At 41.4% G+C, this 17123-nt stretch overlaps 1 protein-coding gene across 1 annotated transcript in view; it reads right to left on the reverse strand.

Moving 5' to 3' along the window:
- LOC309560464 (cytochrome P450 2G1-like) overlaps nt 1-17123 on the reverse strand; it is a gene marked incomplete at its 3' end in the record, with an annotated part of 47276 nt that overhangs the window by 26352 nt on the left and 3801 nt on the right. Inside the window, exon 2 of the mRNA XM_082264097.1 lies at nt 10138-10300. Within this exon, the coding sequence (XP_082120223.1) occupies nt 10138-10300 (163 nt within the window). The remainder of the gene's footprint in view (nt 1-10137; nt 10301-17123) is intronic.

The following is a 17123-nucleotide window of genomic DNA, read 5'->3' on the forward strand; positions in this document are numbered from 1 at the left end:
ATACTCCCTAATTCGAATGAAGTCCAACGCACATCGCTAGCCAATATCTCTCTCTTTTCAATCCACCAGGGACCATGGCTCCCTCTTTGAGTGTGTTCAAGGAGGTCATGACATCTGAATTGGAGAGATTGAAGATCCCTAGGGCCCCACGGGATCATCAATTTAAGAAAGGATTGGAAGCACTCAAAAGATGTCACGATATAGTCGTGCGCCCCGCCGATAAAGGCGGGGGCATTGTAGTCTTGAGTAAGGAGGCATATGACCAAGAAATGATGAACATCCTTTCGGATGCTGGTACATATAGTCTCCTATCGGGTAACCCCACGAATAAGTATAAAAAATTGCTCTCCAGACTGATTGAGGATGGATATGGCAAAGGGATTTAGAGTAAGAAGGAGAGATCCTTTCTGATTCCAGTGGCTCCCAGGGTTCTGATCATTTATTTTTTACCAAAGATCCACAAGGATCCGGTTCGGCCCCCTGGGAGACCAATTATTAGTGGATTGGACTCTGTGACGTCTCGGGTGGGAAAGTACGTGGATAACTTCCTGCAACCGATTGTGTCCACAACACCTTCTTACCTCAAAGATACCACGCAGGTAATCATTAATATCTTGAGAAATGTCGTGTGGGAGGAGGGATGTCTGCTGGTTACAGCGGACGTCACCTCACTCTACACGATAATTTCACATTCTCATGGTATGGAAGCAGTGGAATTCCTTTTGGCCAAAGATTCCTCTTTACATATGAGACAACAGGAATTTATTCTTAATCTCCTGGAATTTTCAATGGAGCATAATTACTTTTGGTATAGTGGAAACTATTACCTTCAGCAACGCGGAGTCGCCATGGGCGCGAAATTTGCACCCTCCATGGTGAATTAGTTTATGGCCAAGTGGGAGGATGACGTCATCTATACGGACTCTGTTCTGGAGCTCCTCCTATGGAGGCACTATATAGACGACGTCATCCTCCTATGGAAGGGCGATAGGACATCGTTGGATGCCTTTATGGTGACCCTAAATGCCAATGACAGGGGTATTGAACTGAAATATGTTGCTAGTGACTCTGTAATCAACTTCCTGGATCTAAAGATTAGAGTGGAAGGGGGTGAATTAATAACATCTACATACTTCAAAGAGACGGACCGTAATGGATATATCCATTCGAGTAGCTGTCACCACCGTCCCTGGCTCAAGGGAGTGCCCAAGAGTCAGTTCAGATGATTAAGGAGAAATTGTTCCCATTTGGAGGACTATCAGGCGGAGGCTGATATGTTGAAACAAAAATTTGTCTCCAAGGGATACAATTTGGAGGAACTGGATAAGATCGCTGAGGAAGTAGGCTCTTATGATAGGGAACAAATCTTAGACCCTTCCAGCAGACCTTTTATCGTTGGAGGTGACCACGAGGACCCCCAAGGTTCCTCCTAAGTTTACTTTTTTCACTGGATATTCTTCCCAACATTATCTGGTGAAGAAGCTCTTTAATAAACATTGGGGGATCCTTAGGAGTGATAGACTTTTAGGAGCACTCCTTCCTGAGGTTCCCCCTGTCACCTTTAGGGGCCTTCCTCCGTTAAGGTTGACTGTTGCTCCAAATATTGTTGAACCCCCTAAGAAACCTGGTCCCTTCTTTCAAATGAAAGGCTTTTATCCATGTAGAAAATGCTCGATTTGTAAATTGAACCAGCTTAAAAACAGAAAATATACTGAGTTCTCATCTAATGTTACCAATAGAAGGTATGAGGTGGAGCACTTTTCTACATGTTGCACAAAAAATGTAGTTTACCTCATTACTTGCCCTTGCGGCCTACATTACATGGGCAGCACCATTCGTGCCTTCCAGACAAGAATGAATGAGCACGTAGTGAATATAAGAAAGGGCTTCCCTAAACATTCCCTGTCTAAACATTATGATGAAAAGCATAACAGGGATCCAAGGGGTACCTCCTTTATGGTGATAGACATCCTCCAACCTTATTGGAGAGGCTGTCACATAAGGAGGGAGATATCGAGGTTAGAGACGAGATGGATTTTTCAGTTAAAGGTGTACAGACCATTTGGCCTTAACATGGAATGGGATGTCAATACGTTCATCAATAACAGTTAGATCTTCCACTATGTCTTTAGCTCATTTAATGATTTGGAAAGAGTTTATGGTATTTATGGCTTCATGTATGTATTGTTGTGTATGGTTTCTATTTTTATTTTATTTTTTTTGTCATACAAGGATTTAGTGTTTTTTATGGTAAGCATGACGGTTTGCTTGCAGCGGTGTTCCCCTTGGATATCCGAGTGTGGTGTTTTTTAATCAAATCTATTTTTAAATAAGGTCTGGTCTATAATTAGCCTCATTAGGCATTTGGGGTTGTGTCCCCTGTGAACCCGTTATGTAAATCTACATTTCCTGTTCCGATCGGATACTGGATGACTTCCTGGTTCCATGTAGTGGAACGCACGGGTCATTTCCGGTTCCGGGGCGGTCGCGCCGGGACTGATTATTCATTTGTTTCAGCTGGATTGGGCTGAGATGGACTATTTAAGGGTGATGACGCTGGCACTCGGCTACGCCCCCTCCTTTGAGAACGTTGTAATGACGAAACACGTCAGGAGGAGCTAGCCGAGCATCATACGTCACACCCGGACATCCGAGCGCGGCCATCTTTCTGGTTGGTTATGCGGAATGAACACCACTGCTGGGCAATCTCTGGCTTGCTGCTATTTGTGATACTACATGCTTGTTTGTAGCACCTTAAGGGTGAGTGCACATCTGTGTCTTTTATTTTCAATAAACTGGTTTGGAGATAATGCACTATGGGCTTATCCAATGTATCCCTTGGCTTACATACGCCAATCTACAGGATTCTCTAAAAAAGCATCCCTTGATTGGCCCCACTATCCGTTGCTTTCACGCCACTAATGCTAAACATGAGCTAATCAGAGAAAACAGCCTTCTCACACCTATACTAGACAATCCTAAATTTCCTCCCGGTCAATCTTCTCACTCCTTACAAACAGTACATAACGAAATAGGATTACACATCTTCCACCTTCTTCAAAACGGGAAACTACTCAACTTTGAGGATCTAAAAACAAAACTAAATACCTCCTCTTTGACCAGATGGGAATACACTCAACACCATTATTTTGTCTCTTCCCGTTTGAAAAAGAACTCTAAAAATACCCTACTCTCTACATTTGAGCAAATTTGTGCACTCCAGCAACCAAAACAGCACATGCTATCCACGTTACACTCCCTGTTATGGGAAAATTGCCCAATAAAAATAGGACAAACTGTCCGATGATTGGTCCTCTGACACCGAAATCCCCTTAAGAGATCCTCAGTGGGAAAAAATATTCCGTAATGTCTTGAAGGAATCAGTTAATGTTTCTATTCAAGAAAATAACTACAAAATACTTACCAAATGGTACCGTACCCCTTCATTGCTGAGCAAATTTAATAAATGTATCCCAGATGAATGTTGGAGGTGCAAACAACCTTAGGCTGACATGCTGCATCTATGGTGGTCATGCCCACAGATATGGCCTTTTTGGAATGTGGTCAAAGAATATATACTCAAAGTCCCATCACATGATCTACAATTACATCCAGCTCAATTTTTGCTCCATTACCACCCCAATTCTCCACCCAGATATTTCAAATTTCTTCCTATGATCATGATAAAACCAAACTTTGCATACCAAGGCTATGGGGCACCTCTAAAACCCCATCCCTCCGTGCTTGGCTTACCCAAATTGACAAAATCTCAATGATGGAAGAGCTCATATCCACAGTACATGATTCCCCAATCAGATACACAAAAATTTGGAAAGATTGGATAATCTTCAAATACTCACAAGAGTACAACAATATCACCAACAGGAACGAGGATTAGACGATAGAATACATCAGATTACCTGTCACGTACTACTACCGCCTATACCAGGTGATCCCCCCCTTTACCCCTTTTACCCTCGGACTCCTCTCCCCCCCTTCCCAATCCTCTCTTCCTCTTTTCGTCTCTTCTCTCTTTCTTCCTTTCTTGGTCCTCATGCTGGCCATAGGGACCCCCCTCTACCCCGATCAACACTTTAGCATTAGGTTTATAATGATTAATCCCCTATTACACCAGTATAATTGGTATATATACAACTATATTTATCTAATGACACTGGCTTCACTCTACTTTGATTGCAACCATCTACCGGATAACTATCCCACATTCATATGTCGCTTCATGTTACTGACCAATTAAACGTTTACATCTTTTCTTAGATAATACTATATGTATTTAACAATTCACATTACTGTTGTCTCAACCGATTAATGTCGATTTGTTCCCTAAACCTACGTTATTCTGTTACATTATGTTCAATGTTTGACTGAATAATTGTATACTTCATTATTCTTCAATAAACTTTTTGGAAAAAAAAAACAGTAAAGTTAGCCCAATTTTTTTCTATAATGTGAAAAATAATTTTACGCAGAGTAAATAGATACCCAACATGTCATACTTCAAAATTGCGCACGCTCGTGGAATGGCGACAAACATTGGTACTTAAAAATCCCCATAGGTGACAATTTTCTACAGGTTACCAGTTTAGAGTTACAGAGGAGGTCTAGGACTCAAATTATTACTCTTGCTCTAATGATCACAAGATACCTCACATGTTTGGTTTGAACACCATTTATATATTTTGGCGCAACTTGCGTATGCTTTCGCTTCTGCGCACGAGCTAACAGGGATGGGGCGCTTTAATTTTTTTTTTTTACTATTTATTTTATCTTTTATTTTTACACTGTTTTTTTTTTTTTTTTTCATTTTTTGATCACTTTTATTCCTATTACATGGAATGTAAACATCCCTTGTAATAGAAATAAGCATGACAGGACCTCCTTAATGGGAGATCTGGGGTCAAAAAGACCCCTACACTCACATCTAAAAAAAAAGATTATTTTTTTTCATGATGAAAAAAAAGGGCTCTTTAAATCCGTTGTTAGGAAGTGATGTATGATGTCGCTCTGGTCCTCCAAGGCCATAGAGTTGAGTGAGGGCCATCTTGCCCCCACTCGACTTCCTGCCTCAGGGGACAACGGACCGGATTGTTTTCCCCGCTACCAACGGGTCTGGTAAGCGGGGAAAACAACTGGGAAGCGGCTTGAGGGGGGGGCACCTCTCCTGCCGCCTATAAGGGTGATCCCGCGGCCAGTGGTGTAATTAGGTTTTGTGCTGCCCTAGGCCTGACTAAACTTGTGCACCCCCTAATTTAAATATGACCCACCCCTTCCTGTAAAGGCCACACCCCTTCCTGTTTACGACCCACCCTGTCACCTGTAAACCACAGACCATAACCACAGTCTATCAGTGTCCATCAGCATAGCTTCATCGTTCCCATAAGTTCAGCCTCATCAGTGCCGCCTCTTTCTGCCTATCAGTGCTGCATATCAGTGTGGCCTCATCAGTGGCCACCAGTGCAGTCTTATCAGTGCCCATTAGTACAGCCATATGTCACAAGATTAGTAAGATTGATCTTTTAGGATATTTGGACTTGTGTTTGCTGCCACTGATTGTAATTATAGGATTATTTCACTTATTTGTATAATAAATAGGAAGTCCATAGTCATTATACAAATAATGAAATATTTTTTTTTCTGCCCCCCTGAAAAGTGCCTCCCTAGGCCTGGGCCTTGTTGGCCTAGGCCAGGATACAGCATTGCCCGCGGCGAATCCACTGCTGGTACCACCCTTATGTTAAAGCGGACTGCCCCCTCTTTAAAAAAAATACTGGGATTATGGCAGCTATCTGCTGCCATAACCCCGCTATTTAACCTCAAAGTATCAAAAGAAATACATGGTGGGCGGTCCGTAAGTGGTTAATATGTTGCAGTATTCTGCGACAGAAAATTTTTACACCATGATTTCTCAACCTTTTTACCCCAGAGGTCCCCTTCTAAAATCTTTTTACTGGGGGACAGTGGTAAGAATGTCCCTTCCATTGGTAGTCAGTGAGGAGAAGACCCTCCTTACAGTTGTGGTCACAATGTCCAATTTCCTAAAGCTAAAAAGATTGTTGGTGTCATGCTGCAGGCTCTGCCAAGTGGCATTGGACATGGAACTATCCAGGCATCATAAGATAGGAAGTTTATCAGCCACAGCTCACAAAACCCATAGCATCCTCTGGAGGAACCCTAGGCTTTTATAGAACCCTGGTTGAGAATGGCCAATCTACACTTACAGTAGGTCACTACTATTTCATGTCTCACACAATGTTTTATAAAGAAATACACCTGCCCCCTAGTAAAGGCCAAACCCTATTATATGCAGATAGATAAAGAAGAAAGACTGCAAAGCAATTTTTTTTTAGGTTTCTGTTAAAGACCGGGCTTACCAATTTACAATTTCAAAATATAAGCTCTATATTGCTAGAGGAATAATTGTATTACATTATTATTACATATTGCATCATATTAAATATTGCATCATACAGAAATAATTATATGTATTATGATTTATAGCCGAAAAACAACATGCTTTGAAAATTAAATGCACTGTTTCCAAATGTTTTAAATTAAAATTTCATTTTTCAATTTAGCACACACCCAAAATTAAGTTGGACAAACTGTGCTCATTTGTCTGTTCAGTCTAGTGAACTTTGCTTGCTGCTGCTTCTACCACATTTCCTTACTTTTGAATTTATTTTAAAAGCCAGAGCAAGATATATGTCAGCAACACACCAGGGACTCCATTAAAGGGTCCAACACTTTACTGAATGATTACATAACAACAAATGATAGCATTGTTACAGAGTCACGCAGGACCCCTTCATCAGGCATGTGATGAAGTCCTGGTGGCTCCGAAACATCACTCACTATCCTTTGCTCTGACATGATCATTTAGTAAAGCATTGGACCCTTTTATAGAGTCCCTGGTGTTCTGGTGACATATCTTGCTGTGAGTCATTCCGATTTCCAGCCAGTGGTCGCTACAGCACCCACCTACTCTTCTGCCACTCTCAGGAACATGTGCATTGGGAATATTGCTCTTTTTTAAAAGCCAAACTACAGGCAAGCAGCTAAATACACTGTAATGGAACACTTATCCTGTACCCATCACCTTTGCATTGCATTTAATTATGTACAGTACTCTATAAATATATTTTAGCTGACATATAGGGGTTTATTTACTAAAGCTGGAGAGTGCAAAATCCGGCTCACTTTTGCATAGAAACCAATCAGCTTCCAGGTTTTATTGCCAAAGCTCAATTGAACAAGCTGTAGTTAGAAACTGATTGGCTCACAGCTGCATCAGATTCTGAGTGCACCAGTTTTAGTAAATCTACCCCTTAGTGTCAATTCACTACAACCTCTGAATGTTATGTTTGTAATGGCATATTCCAGTTGACCTGTATGTTGGGGCTAGTTGGTTTAGTCCTTATATACACCCCTGCCTTCTTCCTCATTATGCCTCAGTTAGTTACCAGCCTTTATAAATGGCACAAGGATTTAAGATCATTGGCTCGTACATTTTGATTCGACCAGCAAACATCCATGTTCTGCATTTTAACAAATAAAACTATGGACCAAGGTCTAAAGGAGGTATTTCAATCCATATATAAGACCTGTTTTATGTGCCAAAGAATATATTTTTCTGCCTAGCCATTCCTGAGATTTACAGCCTTACTAGGAAGATTTTTCTCAACTACAGTTAAGCAACACAGCGTGGTCTCCTCCCCACTTTTTTTTTGTTTTGTTTTAGGCAAGGCAATGAATAGTTAAATTATCAACCCCTTTGAAGGTTATTTCTTGTGTTGTCTGTGCCAGTGGGGAAATTTTCCTTCACTTCCTGTCCTGGAGGTGTAATGGTAAATTACAAATTACCAAGAAATTTGTCAAAAGTGAACAGAAATCCCATCTTGGAGAGTTTTTACAAGAGCAGATCTTACAGTTGGAGGATTTTACCTCATTTCCTGCTCTGGTAACAGTTGTAAAATGTTGGATTTCCTTGTACCTTCTGTCTCGGTGACAGTGGTCATCAGGACAAATAGAAAAGTCAGTCTACCTAGTGGGCACAAAAACACCAACGAAAACCCGATGAAGAGTTTAACCTATGGGTGATTAACCTGTGGCCCTCCAGATGTTGCCAAACTACAATTTCCATCATGCCTCCGCCTTTGGGAGTCATGCTTGTATAAATCAGCTTTGCAATGTCTCATAGGACTTGTAATTCTGCAACAACTGGAGGGCCACAGGTTGAGCACCCATGGTCTAACCCTTTTCTACTATCCAAAGAAAAAACATAAACAAAACAATAATCATTCTCTGAGTGACTCATTCACCTGGGTCACCTCCTAAGTGGTAAGCCCATGCTTTTAATCTGGACTGAGATCTCAGCATGTTTCTGAATGTTTCCTTAACATTCTTTAAAGCATATCTAACCCAAAAATAATATATTGCAGCCAATCTGTTCTTAGATGTGCTGTCTGCATTTTTTTTCCTTTGATAGAGCAATTTTACTTTATCTTCAGCCAGTGATCTGGCCCGTAGTATACTCCCAGTGCTAGGATAACAAAGTCCCCTCTCCCTTTTGTATAAAGGCAACAAAAACAATATAGGACTATGAAAACCCACCCCACCCCTCCCCTTTTGTCCATAGCATAGAGGGGCATGGTTCTGTACTCCTCAAAGAACAATTAAATTGATAAAAGTCAGCACAGGCAGAGAATAAAGGAATAAAAACACTGCTACCAAAGTCTCCAGCAAGATCAACATTTTTTGAACTTATCAAACTATTATAATAGAACATTTTCCATTATATATTTACCAGACCCAAAAGAAACCAAAAAAGAGAAGTTCCTTCTTTGGGTTTACAAACACTATAATGAATGAAATGCTCAATTTTGATACCAGACCTAAACTAGGGATCTGTATCTGAACATTTGGAAAATCTGGTTACTCCAAAAAATATTGGTTTGTAGAGCTTTTTAATCATAAAGAGAAGCCCGAAGCAAACAAAAAAAAAATGAGTGAAGGGCTAACATGACTGAGCAAACATGGTAATCAGTAATAGAAAGGATTAATGTCATAAGATGAAGATAGAAGGATACATGTACAGTAATAGGAGGGTACATGGTGGAAGGAGGGACTCCAAGAGGTCATCAAGGCAGGATATCAAAGTTCAGGCATTGGAGGAAGAATGTGGATGAAGAAAGTTCCCACCCTCCCACCCCTACTCTGGATTTCTCCCCCTTTTTGTTGCTTGGCGGTTGGGGTCTTTGGAGGCATTGTAAAATCTGCTGTGATTATCATAATTGGGACCCATCTAGGGTATGGAGTCCCATGTGGAATACCAGTTAATGGTGTTTTAACTGGTAGGTTGAACTGTGAGGTATCTGCAGAGAGTTGGGGTTGTCTCCGAGCCGGTGTGGTGCGGCTGGGGACCGTGTAAGTAGTTACGCAGATACAATGTGGATGTTTCATACTGTGTGCCTCCAACGATCGGCAACCTTTTGTTTAGGCTACGTTCACATCTTGGCGTTTCTATTTAAAGGTTTTTTTTAGGCGTTTTTTCAGGCGTTTTTATGGGCATTTTTTCAGGCGTTTTACAGGCGTTTTTACGCAGGCGTTTTTAGGTTGACTAGTAACCAATGGAAAAAAATAAAAACGCCTGTAATCTGCCCAAAAAGAAGCTCATGTACTTTTTTGAGTGTTGGGCGTTTTGCTTAAAACATCAAAACGCTAAGATGTGAACAGGGGCCATTGAAATGAATAGGATTTGTCTTGTTGGGCGTTTTTTGAGCTGATCCTAGAGCTGAAAAACTCCCCAAATATGCACCACTGGCACCTACATGTGAACTTAGCCTTATGGTTACTGTATTATTATTAATGTTTCTGTTTTAAAGGAATGTTTTGTTATATTTGGTTATTTGTTATTAAATGGCCACTATGGCCAATGTTACTCCAAAATGGTGTCCTAGTGTTTATTGTAGTTAAGTATGCATAGTGGTTATCATGTGGGGTTGATGACATATGTTGTGTCTTAGTCATGAGACCTTTTGTTCAAAAAAACAATTGATAAAATGGTCTAACCTAAAAGGCATAACAGTTAGTGCTGAAAGTAGCCGTGACATGACTTACCCTGACTTTTGAAATATTGCTCTACAGATGGCATTAGTCCTCTCATTCCAAACACATCACTTTGGTCAACTAGAGCTTCTTTTACAGCATCGTAGCCACACAGGACAATGACTCTCCGTGGACCAAGATATATGGTATATACGTCACCATACTTCTCTTTGATCTAAAACACAAAAATGTGACAGTATACCAATTGGATATTTTATTGTGAAATCAGGGGAGGACACAGAACTTTTGTCCTGTAAAGCAAATGCAACCGAATGGCCTTTTCATGGTAGGGGCAATTTCATGTGGGCTAATAAGAGTGCGCTACATAAAGTCTGCTGTGGTGCTGCAATGACTGGTGTCATGGATGTATTGTATATTGGACCATATATATTGTATACATGAATATGCTAAAAAAAATATATAAAACACTAACATACCACAATTAATCTATATTGTTCAGCTTTCTTTATCAAATGAGCAAAACACATTTTACAATTTTGTATTCCTCCAGTCTTGACTTCCTTTGCATCTCTCTGCCAACAGTCACATGACATTGAGTTTGGGCAAGACTAGTTTTTCTGTCCTCTAATGCAATGGGGAACATATATACTAATATGGTATATGTGGGCAATATAAACAACTGACATAGAAAGTACACATTTTCAGCATTTTATTAGAGAAGCTCTTGTCAAACATTGGACCCAAGCTTAAGTGTAGTTCTGTCAATAAGAATCAACAGACGCCTGACCTTTTGACATATGACTTTTGACTTATGGTATTTAGGTTAATACACTACCATCTAGAGTTTTGTAGGCAGAAATGCATTCCTCATAGAAACTGATGCTTAAACCCAATTTGAAAGGTGTACGCTCATGTGGGAATGGTAAATGGAACTAAGTTCTCCAAGGTAATAAATAAGCAGCACTAGCTAAAAGGACTCTACCAAGGGAGAACACTAAAAACCTTACAAGACAGAGAGACTACCAAGACGAAGAACCTGTTTCCCTGCAATCACTTGAAATTACTGTATTCTTTTTTGTTACAGAAACCATGTGTAGCTACCCTGCCCTAAGCCCTAAATTTAGTTTTGCTGACTGGAAAACAGCCCAAGGTAATTTGTAGTCTGTACTCAGTTGGTCTTCCCATAAGCTCAGTATTGCTATTGGGTCTGCTTTCTGCCAGTAGGTTACATAGTTACAGTCCATAGTTGAGAAGGTCAATCTTGTTCAACAGGTGTGGGTGTGTGTGTATTATGTCTCTACCACTTACCATATCCCTATATATTGCGTTCAATAAGATGCCCATCTAAAACAGGTGTCACTGGTACCTCTAGGAATAGTGTCATTAGTACCTCTAGAAATAAAGAGACAGGAGTCACTGGTACCTCTAGGAAGGAAAGGCCATTGTAATGCTGGGTTATGAATATTTTATACCCCTGGTCAACTAGGTTTATTGCCAGTGGTGCATATTGGGGGAAAAGCATGATTATATGGGGTTGACCTTGTGCGTCTCTCTTTTGATCTCCCCCCTCCCCTCTCCTTTGACTACTTGACTAGTCCTGGGGCCTAGGAGTCCTTTGTATGTGTTTGGTTCAAAGCCTTGTTTGCAGAGGGCATGAGCCTTTAAGGAGGAAAAATGATGCTCTGGATAGAGAACCAGAGGTGACTCTGCTGTTGGGGATCCTGAGGACAAGGAACTCACAAAGAGTATGGGAACTCATTAAGAGACTTACTGAGGCTGTTGCTGCTATTAGAAATGTTGCCACTTCTGGAAAAGGTACAGGTTACTGATTTCAGCCTAAGGGCCCTTTTTGCGATCACCAGCATATGAGGTAAAGGGATTTCTTCCCAAGGGAAAACATTTTTTTGTGACAGATTTCAAGTATGAAAGTGGAGTTCGGGCCTCAAATACCTTTTTTAACTAAAAATACCTCTATAATACTAATCCATCGCACTTTACAGAAGCGTTATTCTCATACTTACAAGGTGTACAGTATTGGATTTTATTCAAAATCTTACGCTGTCTGGGCGCGGCCATGTTGCATGTGGGCATCTGAAGCCGCAGTGTAATCTGCTGCATCCTTCTTCCTGATTCCAGGGAGTGTTCTGGGAGTTCTTCCTGATTCCAGGGAGTGTTCTGGGAGTTCTTCCTGATTCCAGCCTCCTGGGAGTGATGACAAACAGCTCCCAGGATGCAATGCAAAGGCGGAAGTGATGTCGGTGGCCGTGGCCACAGAGGGGGGAGAAGTAGGAAGTACAATCAAAAATGCCCTGAAAATAAGATAAGGGACCCCCGAAAAAAATTGAAAATGCCCAATTGTTGATAAGCATTTTGCAAGTTGCAAAATAGGCCGGAACTCCGCTTTAAGTTTCCCTTTGTTTTGATGAAATGTACTTTTAATTTGTAAAGTGTTCTATATGGAATCTTTGATCTACGCTGTTCCATAACGGATGCTATTTCTTTCTCCAATGTAAAAATTTAATGAAAAGCATAATCTAAAATAAAAGTAATTTTATGTGACTGAAAATACTAGATAGATTGTGAAATTGAAAGTGTGCCTCTTGGCAAAACCTTTTATTTTAGTTTTGGATAAGGTAGGAAAAGATTAGCCCATTGCTGTCTATGTCCATTGGAGATTCAACATTTTATTTGTCCTGGTCACTGAGAAAGAAAGCAGTGGGAAATCCAAAATTTGTTTCCAGAAGAAGAGATAAAAGAAAAATCTTCCAGTGGGAACACCTGTTTCAGGGCCAACTGTCAAACAGCGGAAATCCAGGGGTAATTCTTGGGTCCTAAATAGACCAGGGGCATCTTTGGGCACACAGATTAAAAAGTTGATGGGCTGATAGGATACTTTGGATCAAATACAAGACAACAACATTTTTTTTAACTGAACAAAAATGAAATAGTCTAAAACATGTGATGGTATAATGCGATGGGAAAGTAAATAATTGATTGAAAAATAGATAACATATACAATGTGCCAAAACTGTATACCTGCATAGATCCTATTAACTCCATGTCTCAACGAAGATCCAGGGCACCCAAGAGAAGACCTGGGGCATGTGCCTTGGGTGAGTGAATGTAGCAACACTTGAGAATTCTCCTTATTTGGGAGATATCCTCTAACTACCTGTTACATCCATATGATTGGAAGTAAAAGAACATTTCCCCAATGGTATACAAAAAGCACAGCAAAAAATAAACTGCCAGGGGTTTCAATACTTCCTTACCCTATCCTTATAATTATATAAAACCAAAACCCAGGAAATTAGAGGGACAGATAGTTCAACCATGTCTCTCCCCTGCTGAGCAATGGCAGAGTGCACAGTGGGTCCTGTGACTTTTGGCCACCCTATAGCAACCAGAGTCTCAACTGTATACCTGCATAGATCGGTCCTATTAACTCCATGTCTCAAAGAAGATCCAGGGCACCCAAGAGAAGACCTGGGGCATGTGCCTTGGGTGAGTGAATCTAGCAACACTCAGGAATTCTCCTTATTTGGGAGATATCCTCTAACTACCTGTTACATCCATAATTGTTCCATGCCAATGACGCTTGCTCAGGTTGTATATTACAATGTCTCTGCGAATATGTCCTTTTGCTCAGTTGTACTGTTTATCGATTGCTTAACTGTTTCTGACTTATTGCATTACCCTGATACGGTTGTTGCACTTATTTGTTCAATAAAGAACCGTTTGATTAAAAAAAAAAAAAAGACTGAAACGAAAATTTCCAATATTGCCTCAAACAAATCAGGTGGTTTCCTGCAATTGATTCTTCTGAAGTACCTTTTATATGCACCCTTTCTAGGGGTTTTGTGTCCTGAAGAAAAACTCATCCATACCATACTCATCCATACATATGCACTGCTACTCTTAAGCCCCATACACACACGCAGATCGTCGTCATACAAATGTTCGTCTTTTCTCCCCGGGATGTCGGTGTCTGTTGAAAAGTGCAAAGACAGCACAAGGACAGCACAAGAATTTTGTCCGCAGACTTCAGCTGACTGCAGAAGTGATGTCATGTAATGGTTAACTTTCCCTGTGTTTTTTATTTTCTGAGCATGCCCAGTCTTGCAAATCTGCGGTCTGTCGACTGATTTCTGTACTGACAGGCAAACAATTGTCAGTTCTGGTGTCCGCAGACAAAAATTTTCATGTTTGCAAGAAAGACTCTTGTCCGCAGATTGTGTGCAGACAGCTGTCGGAGGCACCATACTAACACGCATACAATCGGCAGATCTTTCGTCCGCCGACGTTTGTATGACGACGATCTGCGTGTGTGTACGGGGCTTTAGGGCCATAGCCTAAGGGTCCTTTCAAATGAACGATCCGATCAGATCCGCCTGTCAGTTTTTTAGGCGGACCGGGATGGATGCTCCATGCATCCCTATGGAGCAGCGGATGTCAGCGGAAACATCTCCGCTGACACCCGCTTCTATCCAATCCGATCCTGTCCGTGAAATCAGGATGGATGGAAACCCTATTTTCCATCCATTCAGCGGATCGGATCAGATCGGATCTGATGAGAACGGACAGTCGGTCCATTCTCATCCGATTCCCCCATAGAGAACAGCGGGGATCTGTCAGCTCCATCTCCGCACACAGAGTCGAGATGGAGCTGCCATCCGCCTGCTCAGTGGGGATCTGCTTAGCATGTTTCCATCCCTCCGGATTTCACGGACAGGATCGGATCGGATATCAGCGGGTGTCAGCGGAGGTGTCTCCGCTGACATCCGCTGCCCCATAGGGATGCATGGAGGATCCGATCAGGTCCGCCTAAAAAACTGACAGGCGGATCTGATTGGATCGTTCGTGTGAAAGGACCCTTACACTGGTAATCTTCGGTTATCTCTTTTTCTGTATTTATTAATAGACACTATCATGTTAATGGAAAGACTTCTCTATACTTTACACAAAAAAATGCCTAATTTCTCTAATAACTGGGATACATGGGTTACCACACAATAATCTTTTCTGTTCTGACCCTTTTCCAATAGAAAGTGAGGATATATTTATTATGTTTACACTGCTTTGTTACTTTTATGTAATTCTGCTCCATTTTATATGATGCTTATGACTTTCAGATACAGTACTTTTTACTCCATGTGATTCTAACTACGATATCGAATATTGAATCTACGATAAGGAGAGTGGATAGGAGAGTGTGAGCAGCCCCATGCTGTGCAAGCCAGAAGTGCCGAAGGCTGATTTTGTGTTGTATGCATCCAGATTGAAAAGAGACAAGTGTTACTGCACTGTGTAGCTCACTGATTGATTTATTACTGTCACTCCCATGTGACCACTCCTGTGTGGGAATCAGAGATATCTGTTAGACTCAGGCTTCTCTTTCTATTTGCATACTGCAATAGACTTAGGTTATAATCACATGAGCTTTGGTCTCATATACCTGAGAATAGCCCATCAAGTGACTGGTTTGTGTTGAAGTGTATATCTGCCACTTCATTATTTAACCACTTTTAAGACCGGAAGGATTTGCCCCCTTAATGACCAGGCCATATTTTGTGATTCGGCACTGCATTACTTTAATGGACAATTGTGCGGTCGTGCAATGCTGAACCCAACGCTGTTCACATTCTGCTATATGACATTGTCCAAAAAAAAAAAATTAAAAAGTCAATTTTTTTTAACATTTTAGGCCAATTTGTTTTCTGCTACATACATTTAGTAAAAAAGAATTGCAATAAGCATATTTTGATCGGTTTGCGCAAAAGTTATCACGTCTACTAACTACGGGACTAACTACGGGAAAGATTTATGTCATTTTTATTGTTTTTTTTTGCTAGTAACGGCGGCGATCTGGGATTTTTAGTGGGACTGCGACATTGTGGCAGACAGATCGGATCCCTAACTGACATTTTTGACACTTCTGGGGGGACCAGTGACATTACTACAGTAATCAGTGCTAAAAATATGCACTGTTACTGTAATAATGACACTGGCAGGGAAGGGGTTAACAGTATAGGTGATCAAGGAGTTAAATGTGACCCTAGGGGAGTGATTCTAACTGTGGGGGGGGGCTTCTGAAATGACCATAGAGACATGTGATCCTATATAGCAGGATCACATAAGCTCTGTGATCATTTCAGGGAGAAGGACGGTCGGCTGTGTTTACAACAGCCGACCGTCCCTTTCTCTCAGTGGGGAGTGAGAGAGCCACCTGACACACGCATCAGCTTCCCCGCTGACGATCGGGGGCGGGAGCGTGCCGGCAGTGGCGCATGCTTGCCTCCTAGCTGCCACCAGGCAACCAGCGTACCGATACGTGGTTTTGCCTGTAGGAGCCACTCTGCGGCCGTATGTAAAAAGTAAGCGGTCGGCAAGTGGTTAAAGCAACAGTGTCCCTTTTTGTTCTGGGGGGGGGGGGGGGGGGTCCTAGCTCTTTTTAGCTCAGTGTAATGACAGGATAGGCTTCCGGCGGCCATTTAGATGGGTAAACGCCTGGTAGCATTGATAGCCTATAGTCAGGTTAGGGACCAGGAGATTTGCCATGCGGGTGGTGCATTCCAGACTTCTTCCCTATCGGTGTGTTCATCTGTACAGGCGTCCCCAGGAAGCCATAACTCAACAGATAAGTCCGTGTTTGTTCTCTCAAGCCGGATTATGTTACACTTTACAAGTGAGCTGCTCATCAGGGGCCCCTGCAACTGCACTGTGCCACAGTGCCTAATTGGAGGTATTGGTGTTAATTGCCTTTAGGGGGATATATATATATATATATATATATATATATATATATATACACACACACACACTGTTCTTCTCACACATATGTACATTTTTCCTGTTATTGCTTTGGTTGTATGTAATGCCCTCACCTCATCATATACTGTATAAAGTTACACTAATCACATGCTGGTATGTCTGCATATCTTTAGGCCCCTTTCACACATACGGTCCGTTCAGTTCATCAGTTCAGTCACGTGACTCATGTCAAAATGTATCCGTTTTCCATCCGTTTTTCATCCATT

This window comes from Pelophylax lessonae (genome assembly GCF_965119305.1).
Source record: "Pelophylax lessonae genome assembly, chromosome: 7".
NCBI classification, from domain to species: Eukaryota; Metazoa; Chordata; class Amphibia; order Anura; family Ranidae; genus Pelophylax; species Pelophylax lessonae.